This window comes from Lissotriton vulgaris, chromosome 1_1, assembly GCF_964263255.1.
Source record: "Lissotriton vulgaris chromosome 1_1, aLisVul1.2, whole genome shotgun sequence".
In the NCBI taxonomy this organism is placed as follows: Eukaryota; Metazoa; Chordata; class Amphibia; order Caudata; family Salamandridae; genus Lissotriton; species Lissotriton vulgaris.
In genome coordinates, this window is record NC_141685.1 from 119,174,981 (window position 1) to 119,192,646 (window position 17,666).

Below are 17,666 nucleotides of genomic sequence, written 5' to 3' on the forward strand. Positions count from 1 at the left end.
TATCTGGGGGGTGTGCCGCGAGTTTGAAATGGTCTACAAGTGGGGCGCCTTGGACCATACATCTGATCCTGCTCATATGTTGGAGAATTCTTACCTTAGCCTTTTGTTGGGTTTGGCCAATATAAATCAATTTGCATGGACATACTATTGCATAGATGATGTTAGATGTATTGCAATTGCTGTGGAATTTGAGTTTGATTCTGTGTTGGAGATGTACGAATTCCTTTGTTGGTATGGTGGTGTCACAGGCCTTGCAGTGGCCACACCTGAAGTGGCCAACAACTGGTGGAAGATTCCATAACGAGGTAATGGTGGGGTCATCAGGACTTGGTATAAAGGACCGCACTACATAATCCTTCACACTTTTGGCTTTTTTGAAAGCATGTAATGGTGTAGCCATTTGATTGACATCGTCGGATATCAATTGCCAATGTTGGTTTACAATGCGTTTGATTTGATTGCTTTTAGTCGAAAACGTTGTCACACACACAATCCTGTTATTTTGTTCCTCTGTCCTGTCTTTTGGAGTGAGTAGTTCATCTCTTAGATAAAACCAGGCACGTTTCCTTGACTTCTTGACTAGCCGTCTAGGATAGCCCCGTTCTTGAAGACGGTTCGCAAGGTCCTCAGATTCCTTGAAATAGTGATCTTTGTTGGAACAGTTCCTCCGGATACGGAGGAACTGTCCGAATGGCAAGTTGTCACGGAGTGCGCGAGGATGATGGCTGGTATATTGTAACAGTGAATTCCTCTCAGCAGGTTTGCGATAGAGTGTAGTGAATAAGGTTCCAGACTCCTCGTAGATGGTAATGTCCAGAAAATTGATAGTTTTGTTGTCCAATTGTCTTGTGAATTTGAGATGGGGTGATTGTTGATTCAACCATATGAAGAACGATGATAATACCTCAGTGTCGCCACTCCAGATTAACAGTATGTCGTCAATATATCGCATCCAGAGACTGAGTTGGTCTCTGAATGGATTGGAGTTGTTTAGTACAGTATCATCTTCAAATGCCGCCATGTATAGAATTGCCACGTCTGGGGCGAAGGGAGCCCCCATCGCTACGCCAGAGATCTGAAGATAGAATTGATTTTTAAATATTAAAAGGTTTTTTGTCATTGCAATCGTCAGAAGAGCTACAATGAACTCTGTTGGAACTTGCACTGGAGCAGGTCGTTGGTTTAGACACCTGGTTATCACAGCTAAAGCTTCCTGTTGAGGGATGCAGGTGTAGAGCGATACCACATCGCATGTAGCTAGTACTTGACACTGTAGGTCGAAGGATCGATTCTCGACAATGTTTATAGTGCGCATGGTGTCACGCAGGTATGATTGAGTAGACTCTGCAAGAGGTTTAATGAAGAAATCGATATACTTCCCAAGTGGTTCCAGTATGGACCCACAGCCAGAGACTATGGGGCGTCCCGGGGGGTGGTCCATGCTTTTGTGTATTTTGGGTATAGTATAAATGGTTGCCAGTCGTGGATGTTTTTGATTAAGATATAAAAATTCGTGTTCAGACAGAAAACCCTGGTCCAGGCCAGCTTGCGTCAGCTGCTGAATTTCGATGGCAGTGGCTTTTGATGGATCCGATCTTAGTAGTTGGTAACTGGTCCCATCGTTTAATTGGCGCAAGATCTCGGACTCGTAGTCGGACATGTCTTGGATCACAATTGCGCCGCCTTTATCCGCTGGCTTAATCACCACATCGTTGTTGCGGACGAGTGATTGCAGGGCCAACTTTTCAGTTTTACAGATGTTGTACTTTGTGAATGATTTTGTATCCAGAATTTGTTGCACATCTCTCCAAACAACGGTCTCATAGGCCAGTATTTTGTGTGACATGGCACTGGCGTGCGGTACAAAGGTAGATGGTGTTCGTAATCCTGTCAATGAAGGGTTGGACCGTGCATCAGAATTGCGAAAAAAATATTTCAGCCGTATTTTTCGAAAGAACTTGAAGAGTTCAGTTCGTATTGTAAAGTTATCAGGTCTGTGGGTCGGTACATATGATAACCCTTTGTTTAGAACTTTGATTTCATCCTCGTTCAAGTTGTGTTGAGATATGTTGATAACGGGGCTCAGGATCTCAGGAGTGTCTACCATCGGTAGGTTTTGTTGCGTGTTACCCTCTCCCCATGCTGTTCCGGTTGAAAGTGCACTTGCTTCGGGGCCTGGCCTCGTCCTCCGTCCCAATTGTTCTTATTTTGTTGGTCGCGTTGCTGGCCACCTCGCCAGTTGTTGCCTCTGCCACGGGATGGACGCCATGGTGCTTGGCGTTGTCCTAAAAAAGGGTTATAATGATGTTGCTGGTAGCCGTAGTTTTGATAATTAAAGAAAGGGACTGGGGCCTGAACTATTAATAGAACTTATATATATTCATTAGGTTGCCCGCCCAGTTCAATGTCCTGATGAAGACCCTGCTGCAAGGGCTGCACTAATCCCTGCGTTACATTGAGGGTCGAAACGTCGACAACTGTCCCGATATTTGTCAACTCCATACCTAATTTGACATTAATTGCACTCCTGGAGTATGACATGTATATACTGCTGCATTGAACCATTGGTCCTATTTTTGTATTTGAATTAACATACAAATGTAATTTTGTTACTCAGGTTGATTTTACTGTCACAACTCCCGTACCACGCCATCCTCACTCAATCACTTCCTCCCCCCCCCTTGGGCACTGTACAACCTACGATACTTTGTATATTCGTTATACCCATCCTCATTGTGAATTAAAACAATGTGGATTCATTTGTTGTTTTTGAATTTTTTTGTGTGAAATGGTAAAATCATTGTTGCTTCCACACTGGGACCCCTTTCTCTCAGTACTCATTCAACCCAGGTCCCAGTGACTATTTTTGGGTAAACCCCCCCATATATATACGACTGGCGGTTGAAGCACCTCGGTGAGGAAGTTAGTCCTCACGCTGCTGCAGGTAGCTCAAGGGCTAGGGCCTTGGCCGCCCTGCGCAACACCACAGCATAAGTAGCCCCCTCCTCCGTAGTCACGGAGGGAGGAGAGAGAAAACTAGTGTCAGGCGAAGTGGCTAGACCACTGGCATCCCCCAGCTCATCATCCTAGTCCTGACTTAACTGGCACTGCTGTGCCAGAGGGTCCTCAGACCCCTCCCAGTCCTCCCCTTGATCCGTGTCCTGATTAACAGGCATGTCAAATGTCAAAGGTTCTTATATAGCGCCTTATCACCGATAGGTCTCAAGGCGCTTGCTTTGGGAACCCGTCCTGGCTTTTCCCTGTGAGATTATCCCTACTGGGCATCCCCAAGGTGAAAGCCAGGCCTCCCGCCGCTGGGAGGCCGTAGTGGAGATTAAGTAAGCTATTGCCCAGAGTTGCAGAGTGTGAACCCGTGATTCGAGTAGGCACCGAAGCGAGAATTGTCGAGTCCGTGGACATTTGGGCTCAAGACCCTGCCGCGTCGGGAATTGAACCCTGGTCCCGGGTCTGACCTCTGCTTCAGGGTCTGCCTCCTCTAACCAGTGAGCCACACTTGCATAAATGACAGAGCCGGGTCATAGGTGAAGGGCTCACCCATCGACATCGGGGACGGCACTGCTCCGACGCCGAACCGGGACTGGGGCTAAAACCAGAGACGGTGTTGTCCGAGGATGGCGCCGGGGTCAGCACCAGCGGAGGAGTCATAAGGTCAACTGGCGTCGACCGGGATCCAGGCCTGGATCCCACGGGGTCCTGCACGCCGAGACCGAAGTTGCTGACGGCACCGGGGCCGAAGCCGCAAGCAAGTTAGGACTCCCAGTCGGACCCGCGGGCCCGAAGCCACGCCGGCAGGTGTCGACGGCGAGAAGAGAGTCCTCTTGGCTACGAGGAAGTCTCTAATATCGCCTGGAGTCGCATTCAGTCCAGGGACCAGAGGGTGTGGGACAGGATGCGACTCCTGAGCCGCGTGAGTGGCGAGGGGAGTCCTCACTGCTTCTTTTTGACATGCCTCGGCTTACCCGAGTGCGAGGACTTGGATCCGGATGATCGGTGATGACTGCGGCTCCGCGACCAGTTCCTCGACTTCCTCCCCGACTGGGACCTCAAGCGGCACAGATCGACTGCCGGAGCTCGAGGAGCTTACGGGAACGCTCCCGCCTAGCCTTCGACGTCAAGGCCCGGCAGTCGGAGCACGACTTGTCATCGTGGTCGCCCCCAAACAGTAGGAACACCGGCGGAGGGGGTCGGTAACAGACATCAGTCGGTGATAGGCGTCACACAGCTTGAAACCGGGCATCCCTACTGGCACCAGGAGTCGAGTCGACTCGACAAAGATAGACAAAAATGTCCAAAAAGTTAGTAAAAAATGACTAAAGGTACGTGCTCTTCCCGGATCTGCGCTAGCTGGCGCGGAAAAAAGAAGAACTGACGTCAGCGCACGAGGGCGGCGTCTAAGTACTCCAGCGACATCATTCCGGCGATCACGACACCGACGACGGACACGGAGCCGCAGACGACGCCTACCGACGCGCAGGGGTACTGCTGACGAAAAACTTTCCGTATCCAGTCTGACGCCTGGGGGTAATTCTAAGGTAAGGATTCTAACACTAACGTGTTTCTTTCAGATTCTGTCTTTCAGATACTAGCTTTTTTGGCATAAGGATTTTCTCCAGTGTGGAGTTTCTCATGGTGAGATAGCGTTTTTCTCTACAGCTCTTCTGGCATTCAGAACACTCATAAAGTTTTTCATCAGTATGGAGAATCGCTTATGATTAGTGAGGCTGTGCCTATCAGATAGGAATTTCTGGCATTCACAGCATTGGTAATGTTTTTCCCCTGTGTGCGTCTGCTCATGTAGAGGGAGATTGTGTTTAAAACTGATGCTTTTCTGGCACTAAAATATTTTGATGGTGTGTTTTCTTATGGCGCTTGAAATGATCTCTACCTCTGAATCTTTTCTGACAATTAGAGCACTGATAATTTTCTTCTCCAGTATGGATTCTCATATGTTTAGTGAGATTACATTTAAGGCTGAAACATTTTTGGCATTTGGAGCACTGATAAGGTATTTCCCCAGTGTGGGTTCTTATATGGTAAGTGAGACTGCCTTTTTTACTGAAACATATCTGGCATTCGAGCACCTATATGGTTTTTCCCCAGTGTGGGTTCTTATATGATTAATGAGATTGTTTTTTTGGCAGAAATATTTTTGGCATTCAGAGCACTGATATGGTTTTTCCCCAGTGTGGGTTCTTATATGATTAATGAGATTGTTTTTTTGCCCAAAACATTTTTGGCATTCAGAGCACTGATAAGGTTTTTCCCCAGTGTGGGTTCTTATATGCTGAGTGAGATTGCTTTTTACCCTGAAACATTTGTCACATTCAGTGCACTGATAAGGTTTTTCCCCAGTGTGGAATCTCACATGCCCAGTTAGAAGTGATTTAAGTGTGAAATCTTTTGGGCATTCAGAGCACTGATAAGGTTTTTCGCCCGTGTGGACTCTCACATGTGCAGTTAGAAGTGATTTAAGTTTGAAATCTTTTGGGCATTTAGAGCACTGATAAGGTTTTTCCCCAGTGTGGGTTCTTATATGCTGAGTGAGACTGAGTTTGTCTCTGAAACATTTCTGACATTCAGAGCATGGATAAGGTTTTTCCCCAGTGTGGGTTATTGTATGTTGAGAAAGAGTTCTTTTGTCAGTGAAACGTTTCTGGCATTCAGAGCACTGATAAGGTTTTTCCCCAGTGTGGATCTTTGTATGCTGTGTGAGTCTACTTTTTAAACTGAAACATTTCTGGCATTCAGAGCACTGATAAGGTTTTTCCCCAGTGTGGATTCTTATGTGCCGTGTGAGTCTACTTCGTACACTGAAACATTTCTGGCATTCAGAGCACTGATAAGGTTTTTCCCCAGTGTGGATTCGTATGTGCCGTGTGAGTCTACTTTTTACACTGAAACATTTCTGGCATTCAGAGCATTGATAAGGTTGTTCCACAGAATGGGTTATTGCATGTTGAGAAAGACGTCGTTTGTTACAAAACCTTTCCTGGCATTCAGAGCACTGATAAGGTTTCTCCCCAGTGTGGGTTCTTATATGATGAGTGAGACTGTTTTTGTCATTGAAACATTTCTGGCATTCAGAGCACTGATAAGGTTTTTCCCCAGTGTGGGTTCTTATATGATGAGTGAGACTGTTTTTGTAATTGAAACATTTCTGGCATTCAGAGCACTGATAAGGTTTTTCCCCAGTGTGGGTTCTTGTATGCCGAGTGAGACTCTTTTTTTCACTGAAACATTTGTGGCATTCAGAGCACTGATAACGTTTTGCCCCAGTGTGGATCTTTGTATGCTGTGTGAGAATACGTTTTACACTGAAAACTTTCGGGCATTCAGAGCACTGATAAGGTTGTTCCACAGAATGGGTTATTGCATGTTGAGAAAGGCTTTGTTTGTTACAAAACCTTTCCTGGCATTCAGAGCACTGGTAAGGTTTTTCCCCAGTGTGGGTCCTTGTATGTTCAGTAAGTCTTCTTTTGTCACTGAAACATTTCTGGCATTCAGAGCACTGGTAAGGTTTTTCCCCAGTGTGGGTCCTTGTATGTATAGTAAGTCCTCTTCTGTCACTGAAACATTTCTGGCATTCAGCGCACTGAAAAGGTTTTTCTCCAGAGTGGATTCTCATATGTTCAGCGAGTTTCGATTTACGGGCGAAACTTTTCGGGCATTCAGCGCACTGGTAAGGTTTTTCCCCAGAGTGGGTTAATGCATGTAGATATAGACTCGCTTTGACACTAAACCTTTTCTGGCATTCAGAGCACTGATAAGGTTTTTCTCCAGTGTGGATTCTCATATGCACAGTGAGATAAGATTTACGCCTGAAACTTTTTTGGCATACTTTGCACTGAGAGTGGTTTCCCCCAGTGTGCATTGTGTCAAATTCTGTGAGATAAGATTTATGGCTGTATCTTTTTTGGCACATGTAACTTTTTCCCCCGACTTAGGTTATTTTGCCTTGATTGAGGCGGTTTTGAACACTGAACTTGTTCTCACAGTCCGTGTTTTTATAAGGTGTATTCCTAGAGTTAATATCTCTACGTTTAGTTTTCTCTTGCTTATATGCCACATTAAGAGTGAACCCGATTTTAGAGTTAGGCTTGTTTAGATAATGTTCAGCATTTATCTCTAAAAGAAATTGTGTGTAATCTTTTTAACACTTGAATTGAGCAAACTATGTCTGGAAGCAGCCCTGTAACACCTGTCGAAATATTTCTAGCAGATAATAGTCTTTAGGTTATAGCCTATCCGGCAGCAACTTATTTTGCGACTGAAGATTTTCTCAAATCTATTTGTATAGGTTCTTAGCAATGCAGTGATAAGGTGTTAGTCTGATATTTATTAATAAAACTGATAAGTACCTTTTTGCACTGACGTAATGGCAGTAACTGAGGGCGTTAGAACGTGCACAGTACTATTGTGGATCACGAGTCTCAGAACATCAGTTCCTTTTACCCTTTCTATGTTTGGTGTAAGGTTAAGGTTTGTAGTTCTGAAGACGAGGATTTATTTACATTACCTATAGCGCAACTGTGCTCATTTAATCCATTTTTATATTTAACAGTTTTACATATCACTCATTCACAGCAGATACTGTTGAAGCGATTTACATAGAAATACAGAACAGTACACAATAAAAAATAAACAATCTGAGATGGTTATGAACACAATAAAGTGGTGAATTTTTAAGGTTTTCGCAAGAGTGAGCAGAGTGGGTCGTGGTTTTCTACCCAGAGTCAGATAGTCTCAAACTTGTGTAACTGGTTAAAAACAGTTGTTGAACAAAGGTGATTTTCCAATCTTTCGGTTGTTAACGTGTCAGCTTCAGAGTCTTCTCTCAGCGTCTTTTCTTTGATGGTCTGCAGAAGAAACCTTTTGTTATAACTTTCTTTTTATGCAGTGTGTGCTTCCTCTCTAGAATTACATGATGTTTTAGATGAAGGTTATTCTATACACAGATATGGCTTTGCTCTGGGTTAATGAAATGCTAAATTAGAGACTTCACTTACAGTATAGTACTTTCCTCAGCTCCCACTTCCTCGACACACTTAGATTTTGGAAATTGTTTAAACATAGAATGCTGGATGTCCTTCAGTTTTTCAAAATAATCCTTCTTAAGGCACAGACTTCAGTTGCCTGGTGCTAAATCTTGCTTTCTTCGTCAGTAATTTCAATCACCTATAGTATTAAAATTAAATAGTTAATACATGAAAATTTCCCAAAATATAATTTACAAGCCAAATCAATGCAGAGTTGCAGAATTTTGAAAATGTTGAGCTGGTTTTCATACAGAGCAGAGTGTAGAATTGTAGCCTGAGAGTACTTGGATGTAGGAGTGAGGATTTATAGAATTTTCAACATTTTATTAAGCTCACAAAGGATACATGCACCCTATTTATTTATTTATTTATTTATTTATTTAATATATTTGTAGAGCGCAAGCCTGTCACCCAAAGGGCATCCTGGCGCTTTGATCAGAGAACCGTGCACTTTGACTGAAGTAGTCGCGCAACCATTATTTAGGGAATAAGTGCGTTTTTAAGGCCTTCCTGAACGGAAGATAGTCCTTGTGACTCCTTAGAGAGAGTGGGAGGGAGTTCCATAATTTAGCTGCAGCCACGCTAAAAGAGCGACCACCCATCCTCACTCTTTGAAACCTTGGCACCACCAGGAGGTGAGCCGACGAAGACCGCAAAAGCGGTGGGGCCGAGTACCATGCAAACATATTTTGCAGAGGGATAGGGCCCAAAAGGTGTACAGCTCTAAACACCAAGCATGCCGCTTTAAACTGAACCCGTAGATCTACCGGGAGCCAATGCAGATCTCGTAGCGCAAGAGTGGAAGAGCTAGACCTGGGCCGGGAAAGGGCCAGCTTAGCGGCCATGTTCTGCACCCGCTGAAGCTTCCCTATCAAATTTTTTGGGGCCCCCAAAAGAAGTCCGTTGCAGTAGTCGAGCCGACTTAATATGGTCCCACGGACTACTTCCGGCCTGGCATGAACAGGGAGAAAAGGTAGGACTCTGCGTAACATGCGTAGCAGCATCATACACGCTCCAGTGGTTTTGTTGACGTGTATGTCAAGTTGTAAATTAGGGCCAAACATTACCCCCAGGTTGCCTGCTGACTCCGATGCCAGCACTGGTTTGGAAAAGGTACTGGGCCAGAAGTTCTCGGGCAGTGCCCGCGGAATACGATCAGTAGAACAGTGGAGCACCTCCGTCTTCGAGCTGTTAAATTGCAGAGAGTTAGCTCGTAGCCAGTCCGCTGTGGCTGCCATACAGCGATGGAAGGTGCCCAGCGAGACCGCATTATTCCCTTACAAGGAGAAGACCAGCTGGGTGTCGTCGGCATAATTAAATGCTTAGACACCGAAACATTTTATTAGCTGGACTAAAGGGCGGAGGTACAGGTTGAACAGTATCGGGCTGATGGCCGAGCCCTGTGGAACCCCCTGTCCTATTTTCCTTGGCTCAGAGCTGAAAGGCGGAAGTGAGACCAACTGTTGCCTACCACCAAGATATGAAATCAGCCAGTCTCTAGCCCCCTCGGTGACCCCGCACTCCTCCAGCCTCCGGACCAGGGTCCGAAGGCAGACCGTATCGAACGCGGCCGACATGTCGAGCAGCACCAAAAATGCTGCCCGACCACTGTCGACACGCGAACGCAGATTGTCCAATACGGTCACCAGCGCGGTCTCCGTCCCATGTCCAGGGCGGAAGCCAAACTGGGCCTCGTCGAACCACCCGATGTTCTCCAGGAAGCCAGAGAGAGAGAGAGTTACCCACTTTTCCAGGATCTTGATCGGAAAAGGAAGCAAGGAGATCGGCCTGTAGTTGGAGAAACAGGCCGGATCCAAAGTTGGCTTTTTTAGCAGAGGCGACACCACTGCTAACTTCCAGCTTTCTGGCACCGACGCCGATTCCAAGGATTGGAGGCAGATCGAAAACAGAGGCGGAAGAAGTTCTGCATGAAAGGCCTTCCAAAACTTGGGGGGCAGCGGATCAAGCGGAGACCCCGATGACACCGAATGAGCAATCTTACAAAATTCTTCAAAGGAAGGGGGGGGGGGGGCAAATTCAGCCGGGATAGCCTGGGTAAAATGGTCGAGGCTCCCGGCCCAAGGGCAGCGGTAGCCGTCTGGGGTCGACTGGGCTGCTCCACCGGAGCTCCCACACCGATCGGCTGGGGTCGACTGGGTGAGCTGCCCGGAGCTCCCAGATCAGAGGCAGCAGTGCACGTCTGGGGTCGACTGGGCTGCTCCACCGGAGCTCCCACACCGATCGGCTGGGGTCGACTGGGTGAGGTGCCCGGAGCTCCCAAATCAGAGGCAGCAGTGCACGTCTGGGGTCGACTGGGCTGCTCCACCAGAGCTCCCACACCGATCGGCTGGGATCGACTGGGTGAGCTGCCCGGAGCTCCCAGATCAGAGGCAACAATGCACGTCTGGGGTCGACTGGGCTGCTCCTCCGGAGCTCCCACCCCGATCGGCTGCGGTCGGCTGGGTGAGCTAGCCAGAGCTCCCAGCCCCCGGTCGGCAACACTAATACAAGATCGACTAGACAGGTCAGCGGCCATTCCCAGGCTGGCCTCCGCAGATACGGGATGTGTTAAGCCCTCCAGGATCTTAGAGGTCTTCTCCTCGAAGGCAAGAGCCAACGAGTCGCACAGAGCCTGTGACGCCCGGACCGAATTAGCCGCACAAACCGGATGAGACAAGTCCTTGACAATTTTGAACAGGGCTTGAGATTTATTAGGCGCCTGCAGCAGGGACGTTTGTATAAAAGTCGCCTTGGCCCGCTTGATGTTACAAGTCCACCCTATGGACTTGTAACATTGAATCCCAAAGGCAGAAATTAAAGTCATATGCACTGGCACCAAACAGATATTTAAAAAAGGATACTATTAATTCATTTTTAATGTAGATTTCTGGGACGGGAATTTCCCCTCCATGGACAACAGGCGTTTACCCTGCCCTGAGTTACCACCTACTTGTATCTGGTATCCTGACTTTTGAGTTCTGGTCTCTGCCGCACACAAATCTATTGTGTGCTGCGAGGACTATGCCTACACATATCCCTCAACTATGTCCAGAGTATGAATCAAGGGCAATGAAATTAAGGAGTACTTTCATGTGCTCATTTTATTCCACCTGATTATCAGTTGTTAGGTTTTTCTGCACTTGGATGTACCGGGTGCAAAAAAACAGGACACCATTTTTTTCCAGACAGGAAAATAAGACTGAAAAGACGCACAAGACTCTGGGTGCAGCAGAAGCAGCCAAGACTTATGCTGTTTTTATACAAACTGGGAGAAACACACAATTCTTCCCTTTGTTAGACATTTCTTTACCCTCCCCTCCCCTGCTTCACCCATCGCCCAACCAACCACATGCATTTATCTACCACCTGCTTAAAACAAGTGGTAAATAAAAGCAGAAAAACACTATGAAATAGTGAATGGCATGTGGTTTGACAGGCAGACGAATCTGTTCCTCGTGGCAACTCCCCTGTCCATGGCGTCAAACTTGTGACTGCATGTTGCTGGGGTAAATATACCACAAAGTTTAAAAAAAAACAATAACATGAGATTTTTCTGCCACTCCAGCACTGTGCAACTTCTAACAAGGGACTATGAGCGGTCTTGGACCGGTCCTGTGACCTGGAGGGTCACACCAAGTGTTCCCTTTTTTAAGCCAGAGGACTATCATGGGTTTAACAGCTTGAGCGGTGGTGGCAATGCACCCTGTTGTAAGGATCAATAGCCTGATGAGATCTTTGCATCATGGTCAGTGGAGTGGCGTCCTGCTGATACACCTATGTTTATTTTTTTTGTTTTTTGTTTTTTATTAGCAATACATGAGTATTCAACTCACAAGAGTACAAACAAATTAAAGTATAGTGAGTACATGCGTCTTAACCATCACACCACATTTAAGCATATACATTTAACTCGGACAGTTCCATAGCAGATCGACTTCTTCTGGTATGCCCAACTTTAGTACATAGAATTAAACACAACAAAAAAAAAATTGCCATCCAAATAAGATAAAACAGGACCCCAAATTTGTACGCCCAGCTTTCGCTTACGCCTACCTTTTAATGCATACAAACTATACTCTAAATTAAATTTAGCCTAGAACCTAGCCCTCCAAGCCTCAAACTATAGGGGATCTCTTTGTTATCAGCTTGAAGCTATACATAGCCTTAATACTGCTGTTGCTAAAAAATTCAAATATATAGCATTCCTTGGTACACTATCAGCATTTACCCCCATCTCTACACCCAACAAAAGCTGCGTAGGCGACAAATCAATAGGTGTTTCCAAAATAGCAGTTAGAAATTTATCAACATGCTCTAATAATTATTTTAATAGTGGACACGTACAGAAGATATGCATCACATCTACATCAGGGTTATCACAGCGAAAGCATTTCCCCTCCTGTCCACCACCCCATTTGGCAATCTTATGAGGTGTCATATATAAATAAAAAATAGTTTTATAATGTTGGGCAGACAGGTTAGCAGTCATAAATAATCGACTAGCTAATTCAATGGAGGTCTCCAAACTAATATCAGAACATCCTAACCTGCTTTCCCACTTACGATTATGTTCTTCCAAATCATTAGATCTTGTTTCTAACATACAACTATATAACCCCCCTATTCTTACTGCTTTTCGGCTAGCTTCAATAAGAGATTTAGTCTGAATATTCCACCAGGCAGTGAGGAGATAGTTCCTAATTTGTAAATATTTTAAAAAATCTGCCCGGGTATATGGTATTGTTCCATGATCTGATTAAACGATTTCAGACCCCCTTCCGTATGCAAACCCCCCACTATTTTTATACCCTTACTCTGCCAGTTCTGCACTGTCCTATCCCAAAATACACTCGGAAAGCAAGTAACAACAGTTAATGGGGTATACCAGGAGACTTTCTCTATCATGAACATTTTCTTAATAGCTTTCCAAACCTTCCAAGCTGCTAATACAGTCTTGAATCTTGTGCGCTATTAATAGCTCCAGACTAGGTGAATGAACAAACAGTTTTTTGCATCTGACCCCAGCAACATATGATATATAGCAGGAGATTCAGCAGCCACACTTGGCCCTATTCCAGTAAAGAGTATATTCATATGTTGGAGCATGCATGCATAGTAGTAGAGTGTAAAGTCCGGTACAGACCATCCCCCAACCGCTCTAGGTAACACCATAAACCGTGCAGCTCTGCGGGCCTTCCCTCGTGCCTATATAAAGTTCATACATAATGACTGTAATTGTGTCAAATGAGTGCGTGAGACTTCAAGTGGAACACATCTAAAAAAAATACAGTATTTTTGGCAGAATCATCATTTTCAGCATATTGCGCCTGCCAACTAATGACAGATGCAAGCATTCACACCGATCAAGCTGTCTACACACCCCTTGTACAAGCTTCCAACAATTAGCGCCAACAAATGCTGGTGCCGAGGTTCTTAATAGCACTCCTAGATATGTTACTTCCTGTGAGACCCGTGGGTCATTAAAACCCCTAACATTATGGCACAAGATTTGCGTTTTGGCGGTGTTTAATTTATATCCCGAGACAGACCCATATTCTGCAGCGAGATGTTCTACTGCCTGTATTGCTGCTGCAGGTTTAACAGAAAGCACCGCAACATCGTCTGCGTAAGCCAGAACCCGATATTGTTGCTGCTGAACAATAACAGGCTGTATTTGTGGGCTATGGTCAAGCATTTTCAAAAAAGGCTCTATATACAGGGCAAATAATAATGGGGAGCAGGGGTAGCCCTGTCTAGTACCCCACTTTATTACCACTGCTTTTGACTCGAGGCCCAGGGTACAGATCTTAGCGACAGGTTGGCAGTATAGCGTTTGTATTGCTACTATATATTGCTGCCCAAAACCCCGCTGCCGCATTACTTCCCATAAAAAACACCAAGACACTCGGTCAAACGCCTTCTCGGCATCTAACAAAATAAGGCTCAGCGGGTCCCCAGTAGCGTTGGCGTTATCTAATAATGCAATAACTCTACTAACATGATTTGTAGTGCCACGCTTAGGGATAAAGCCATGTTGTCTAATAGACACAAGTGGCGATATTACGGTGGCAAGCCGAGTGGCCAACATTTTTTAATACATTTTGCCATCCGCGTTTAAAAGAGATATGGGGCGATACGATGCTGGAAGCTACGCTGGTTTACCTTTTTTCTAAACACAATAATACTGGCTTCGCCCCGTGATTTCGGTGCCAATCCACCTTGTGCTCTTTTAAATATTAATAACATATCATCTTTTATAAACTCGAAGAAAGCTTTATATACCTCCAATGGTAATTTATCAGGGCCCGCAGCCTTACCAATTGCAAGTTCCTTAATAGCTTGTTCGCGTTCCAGCATTGTAATAGGAGCTTCTAATCTCGTTACGTCCTCCTCCCCAATATCTTGCTCACACTGTTGAGATACAAATTCCTTGACTTTCCGGACATCATATTGATCATCCGTGTATACTGCTTCATATAAAACTTCTGAACACCTCCAGAATACCATTCTCATTCTCAACACACTGGCCATTACTATCCCAAATGTAATTGATTCTCTCAGCTGCCTCCTTCATCCTTAATTTTTACGCCAAGCACCTACCGCTGGCCTCCCCATATTCATAGTTAAGTCACTGTCTTACTACATATTTTTTAGCAGCCTCTTGGCTCCATTGGAGATTTATTTTCGCCTTGATCTTTGACACTTCTACTACAAATGCCCCAATGTCCCTACCCATATGAATACCCTGAACTAGAGCCTCTTCAGCTCTGACCAGACCCTGATATAGCTCATGTTCCTTTAATGCCTGTTGCGTCTGATTATACAAACCATAACTAAGGGTTTCTCCCCTAAAAGCAGCCTTGAATGCATCCCAAACATACTCAGGATCAGTACTACCCCGATTAATACGAAGGAATTCAGCCATCCAAGCCTGCATATACACAATAAACTGCTCATCCAGGAGAAGCTTCCGGTCAAAAGAAAATGCCCTGGGTTTATTCAGAACTGCTACACCTGGAATAGATGACACACCCATGTAATGCTCCATTTCTATGCCTGTGCCCAGACTTTGCGCTAACATCATGTGCGTGTTTAGGGTGTTGGTGTGCGTAGCATAAAAGCAATGTGAGAGTGCGACAGAGTAAACTGCATCTCCTGCCTGCCAGTTGTTTATACAAGTGGGACCATCTATCCCTCTTTTATACTCTGGTAAGAAAGGGAAATGAGTTTGACTATCCAGCAGGAGGACAAGGCTGTCCTGGAAAAAGCAAGGTCCGACACATCCTCGTTATTTGTAGGGCGGGCCGGAAAGCCATCCAGCAGGACCAGCTAGTCTGAGGGACCCCCTCCTCCCCCGCCAAGACCCTCCCAACAGATCAAGGCAGGAAATAAAACTCTACCACAACGTGATTGTTAAGGCCCAGTTGGACGATTGTGTGCTGGCAACACCCCGTTCAAGGTTGCATTTGCCAAATTCCTAACACAAAAGGGTCTGAATCTACTGGCTTCCTGGAGAGCCTGTGTTGGGCTTTTAGCTGCTGAATTTCTGACTACTCTGTGTCAGAGGCCCATGAGTGACTACAACTACGCCAGTGTCGAACACCCTGTATGAGCTTACGCCTGTGGTCCAGCCGGCCACAGTGTGGGCTTAATTGCTGACAGTCGGGCCTCCAGAGGGGCTCCGACAGGCCAGGTGTGACTTCTACCTTGGGACTGCTGATCTTCAGGCAAAGGCAAAGAAAAGACAGAGTGGATGCCCTACTGTATGCAGCCCTACATCCAGGACAAAAGCGCTCCACAAAAGCCTGCTGGTGGGTCACTGCTCTCTCGAGTGTTCGGGCGTGCCATTCAAGTGCCGGGAAACAGGAAAGAGACCCAGAAAAGACTGACTCATCCTGTGGAAGGATAAAATGCTTATGACAGAGCATATACGCATTGGGGTGACTGGAATGACAGAACTGCACCTATACTATATTCATGATACTCCTAAACGTAAATGTAAATGTGGGTATACTTGTAAAGCGCACTATCACCTGAAAGGTATCATGGTGCTGTATACCGCTGTGGAACCCTTCCTGGCTTTCCCTGTGAGATGCCGCCTTACTGGGCACCTCCACGGTGAGGCCAGGCATCCTAGCGCTTTCGGAGCCGTTGTGGAGATTAAGCAAGCTATTGCCCAGAGTTTCAGAGTGGGACCCATGATTAGAGTAGGCACCTAGGCGAGAATTATCAAGTCCGTGGACATTGAGCCCAAGACCCTGCCGCGTCGGGAACTGAACCCTGGTCGCGGGCCAGACCTCTACCTCAGGGTCTGCCGCTCTAATCGGTGAGCCACACTTCTCCTCTTCCCCTAGAGGGGAAGAGGGTATCAGAACCGGACGCACCTATCTGCAGCACATGGTAGTCTGGCATGCCTGCACCATCCTTTCACCCAGACTATCCATAAAGTTGATTTTAGAGCTGTTACGCACATAGCAGGGGGAATCTCAGACCATTCGCTGGTGGAGGTGCAACTCGATGGTCCGGTTGTGGACTTCATCCTACCCCAAAGGTTGATCCGTGATATTTAAAAGACAAGACGTTCAAAGGTTGTATGAGTGATTGAGCAGAATTCTATTTTAAGGAGAACGGGCGGCCTGTTGAATCAGCTTGCGTGCTATAGGGTGAATTCAAGGCAGTGATTCAAGGCCAGACACAAGCCTTGATTGGGAGAATGTACGTAAGGAACGTAAATTGAAGTGCGAGGCTCAGGACAAGGAATGTGCTTTCCTGGAGGTTCGTGTGGCAAGTGGGGAATCAGTTTCTCTCCCATTGCACCATCAACTGAAGCAGCACACATTAAGAGCAGTAATGGAAAATAGCGTGCACTCATGCGCTGGCTACCCAGCATTGTCTCTATGATGTCGGTGATAAAGCCAATGAGTTGCTTACATGGTTAGAGAGACAAGACAAAGGACGGAACTGGATCCTTGAGGACACTGACAACAAGGGGACGGAAATACTGGGAGAGACTTCCTGAAAGACCTGACCCTGCCAATGCTAACGAATGAGGACTGAGACGCACTAGACCAAGACCTGACAGTAGACTAAATAAATAAGACAATAGGAACCTTGAAAACAGGGCAAGCGATGGGGCCTGATGAGCTACCCTTAGAATTATATAAAAGCATGATGGATAAAATCAGGGAGTACCTCCAGAGTAGGTTTCAGACTGCCTGAAAATAAGGGTGTCTCCCAGAGCACCAAAGAACATCTGAGGTGGTGGTCATCCCAACAAGCATTAGAAATGCAATAGGTCTCGGATTTATTTGAGTTAGAGCTAATGGCATTGTCAATGGCAATGTCTTTTAGCCATGTGCTATGGAGTGTATGCAGGTGGTGTGTAGTGGAATTATGTGGGTTGGATTGGAATTGTAGCAATGGTGGCATGCTGCACTCACTCACACTCTGCCGCACTCACTCACACTCTGCCGCACTCACTCACACTCTGCCGCACTCATTCACATGCTGCACTCAACACGCTGCCCTCAACACGCTGCCCTCAATACGCTGCCCTCAACACGCTGCCCTCAACACGCTGCCCTCAACACGCTGCCCTCTGCATGCCCT

The 17,666-nt window shown here is 46.1% G+C and overlaps 1 protein-coding gene and 1 long non-coding RNA gene across 4 annotated transcripts in view; both read right to left on the reverse strand.

The window, feature by feature from the left end:
- Positions 1–4,956: 4,956 nt before the first annotated feature.
- LOC147737702 (uncharacterized) lies at positions 4,957–6,943 on the reverse strand. Of its 3 annotated transcripts, XM_086942427.1 has the most exons (3): positions 6,679–6,892; positions 5,691–6,342; positions 4,964–5,018 (listed from the first exon to the last, which is right to left on the reverse strand). In XM_086942427.1, exons 1-3 carry the CDS (start codon positions 6,890–6,892, stop codon positions 4,964–4,966), a joined length of 921 nt encoding a protein of 306 aa, XP_086798553.1. The 3 variants fall into 3 exon arrangements, with proteins under 3 accessions (XP_086798552.1, XP_086798551.1, XP_086798553.1); XM_086942426.1 differs by having other exon boundaries at positions 4,957–6,178; positions 6,344–6,943; XM_086942425.1 differs by having other exon boundaries at positions 4,957–5,952; positions 6,037–6,943.
- A 735-nt stretch (positions 6,944–7,678) lies between these two features.
- Positions 7,679–17,666, reverse strand: part of LOC147737703 (uncharacterized) — a 70,367-nt gene continuing 60,379 nt past the window's right edge. The window contains exons 4-5 of the long non-coding RNA XR_015300847.1: positions 8,028–8,196; positions 7,679–7,877 (exon numbers count right to left, since the gene is read on the reverse strand). This is a non-coding gene — a long non-coding RNA (uncharacterized LOC147737703). The remainder of the gene's footprint in view (positions 7,878–8,027; positions 8,197–17,666) is intronic.

What these genes read in the sequence shown, in the direction of transcription:
- LOC147737702 (XM_086942425.1), bottom strand. Translation starts at nt 6,943, where the DNA reads ATGTGCCAAAAAAGATACAGCCATAAATCTTATCTCACAGAATTTGAC. An exon ending in AAGAACCCACACTGGGGAGA is followed by an intron (nt 5,953 to 6,036) that starts AACCTTATCAGT and finishes ATTCTGTGGAAC; the next exon opens with AACCTTATCAATGCTCTGAA.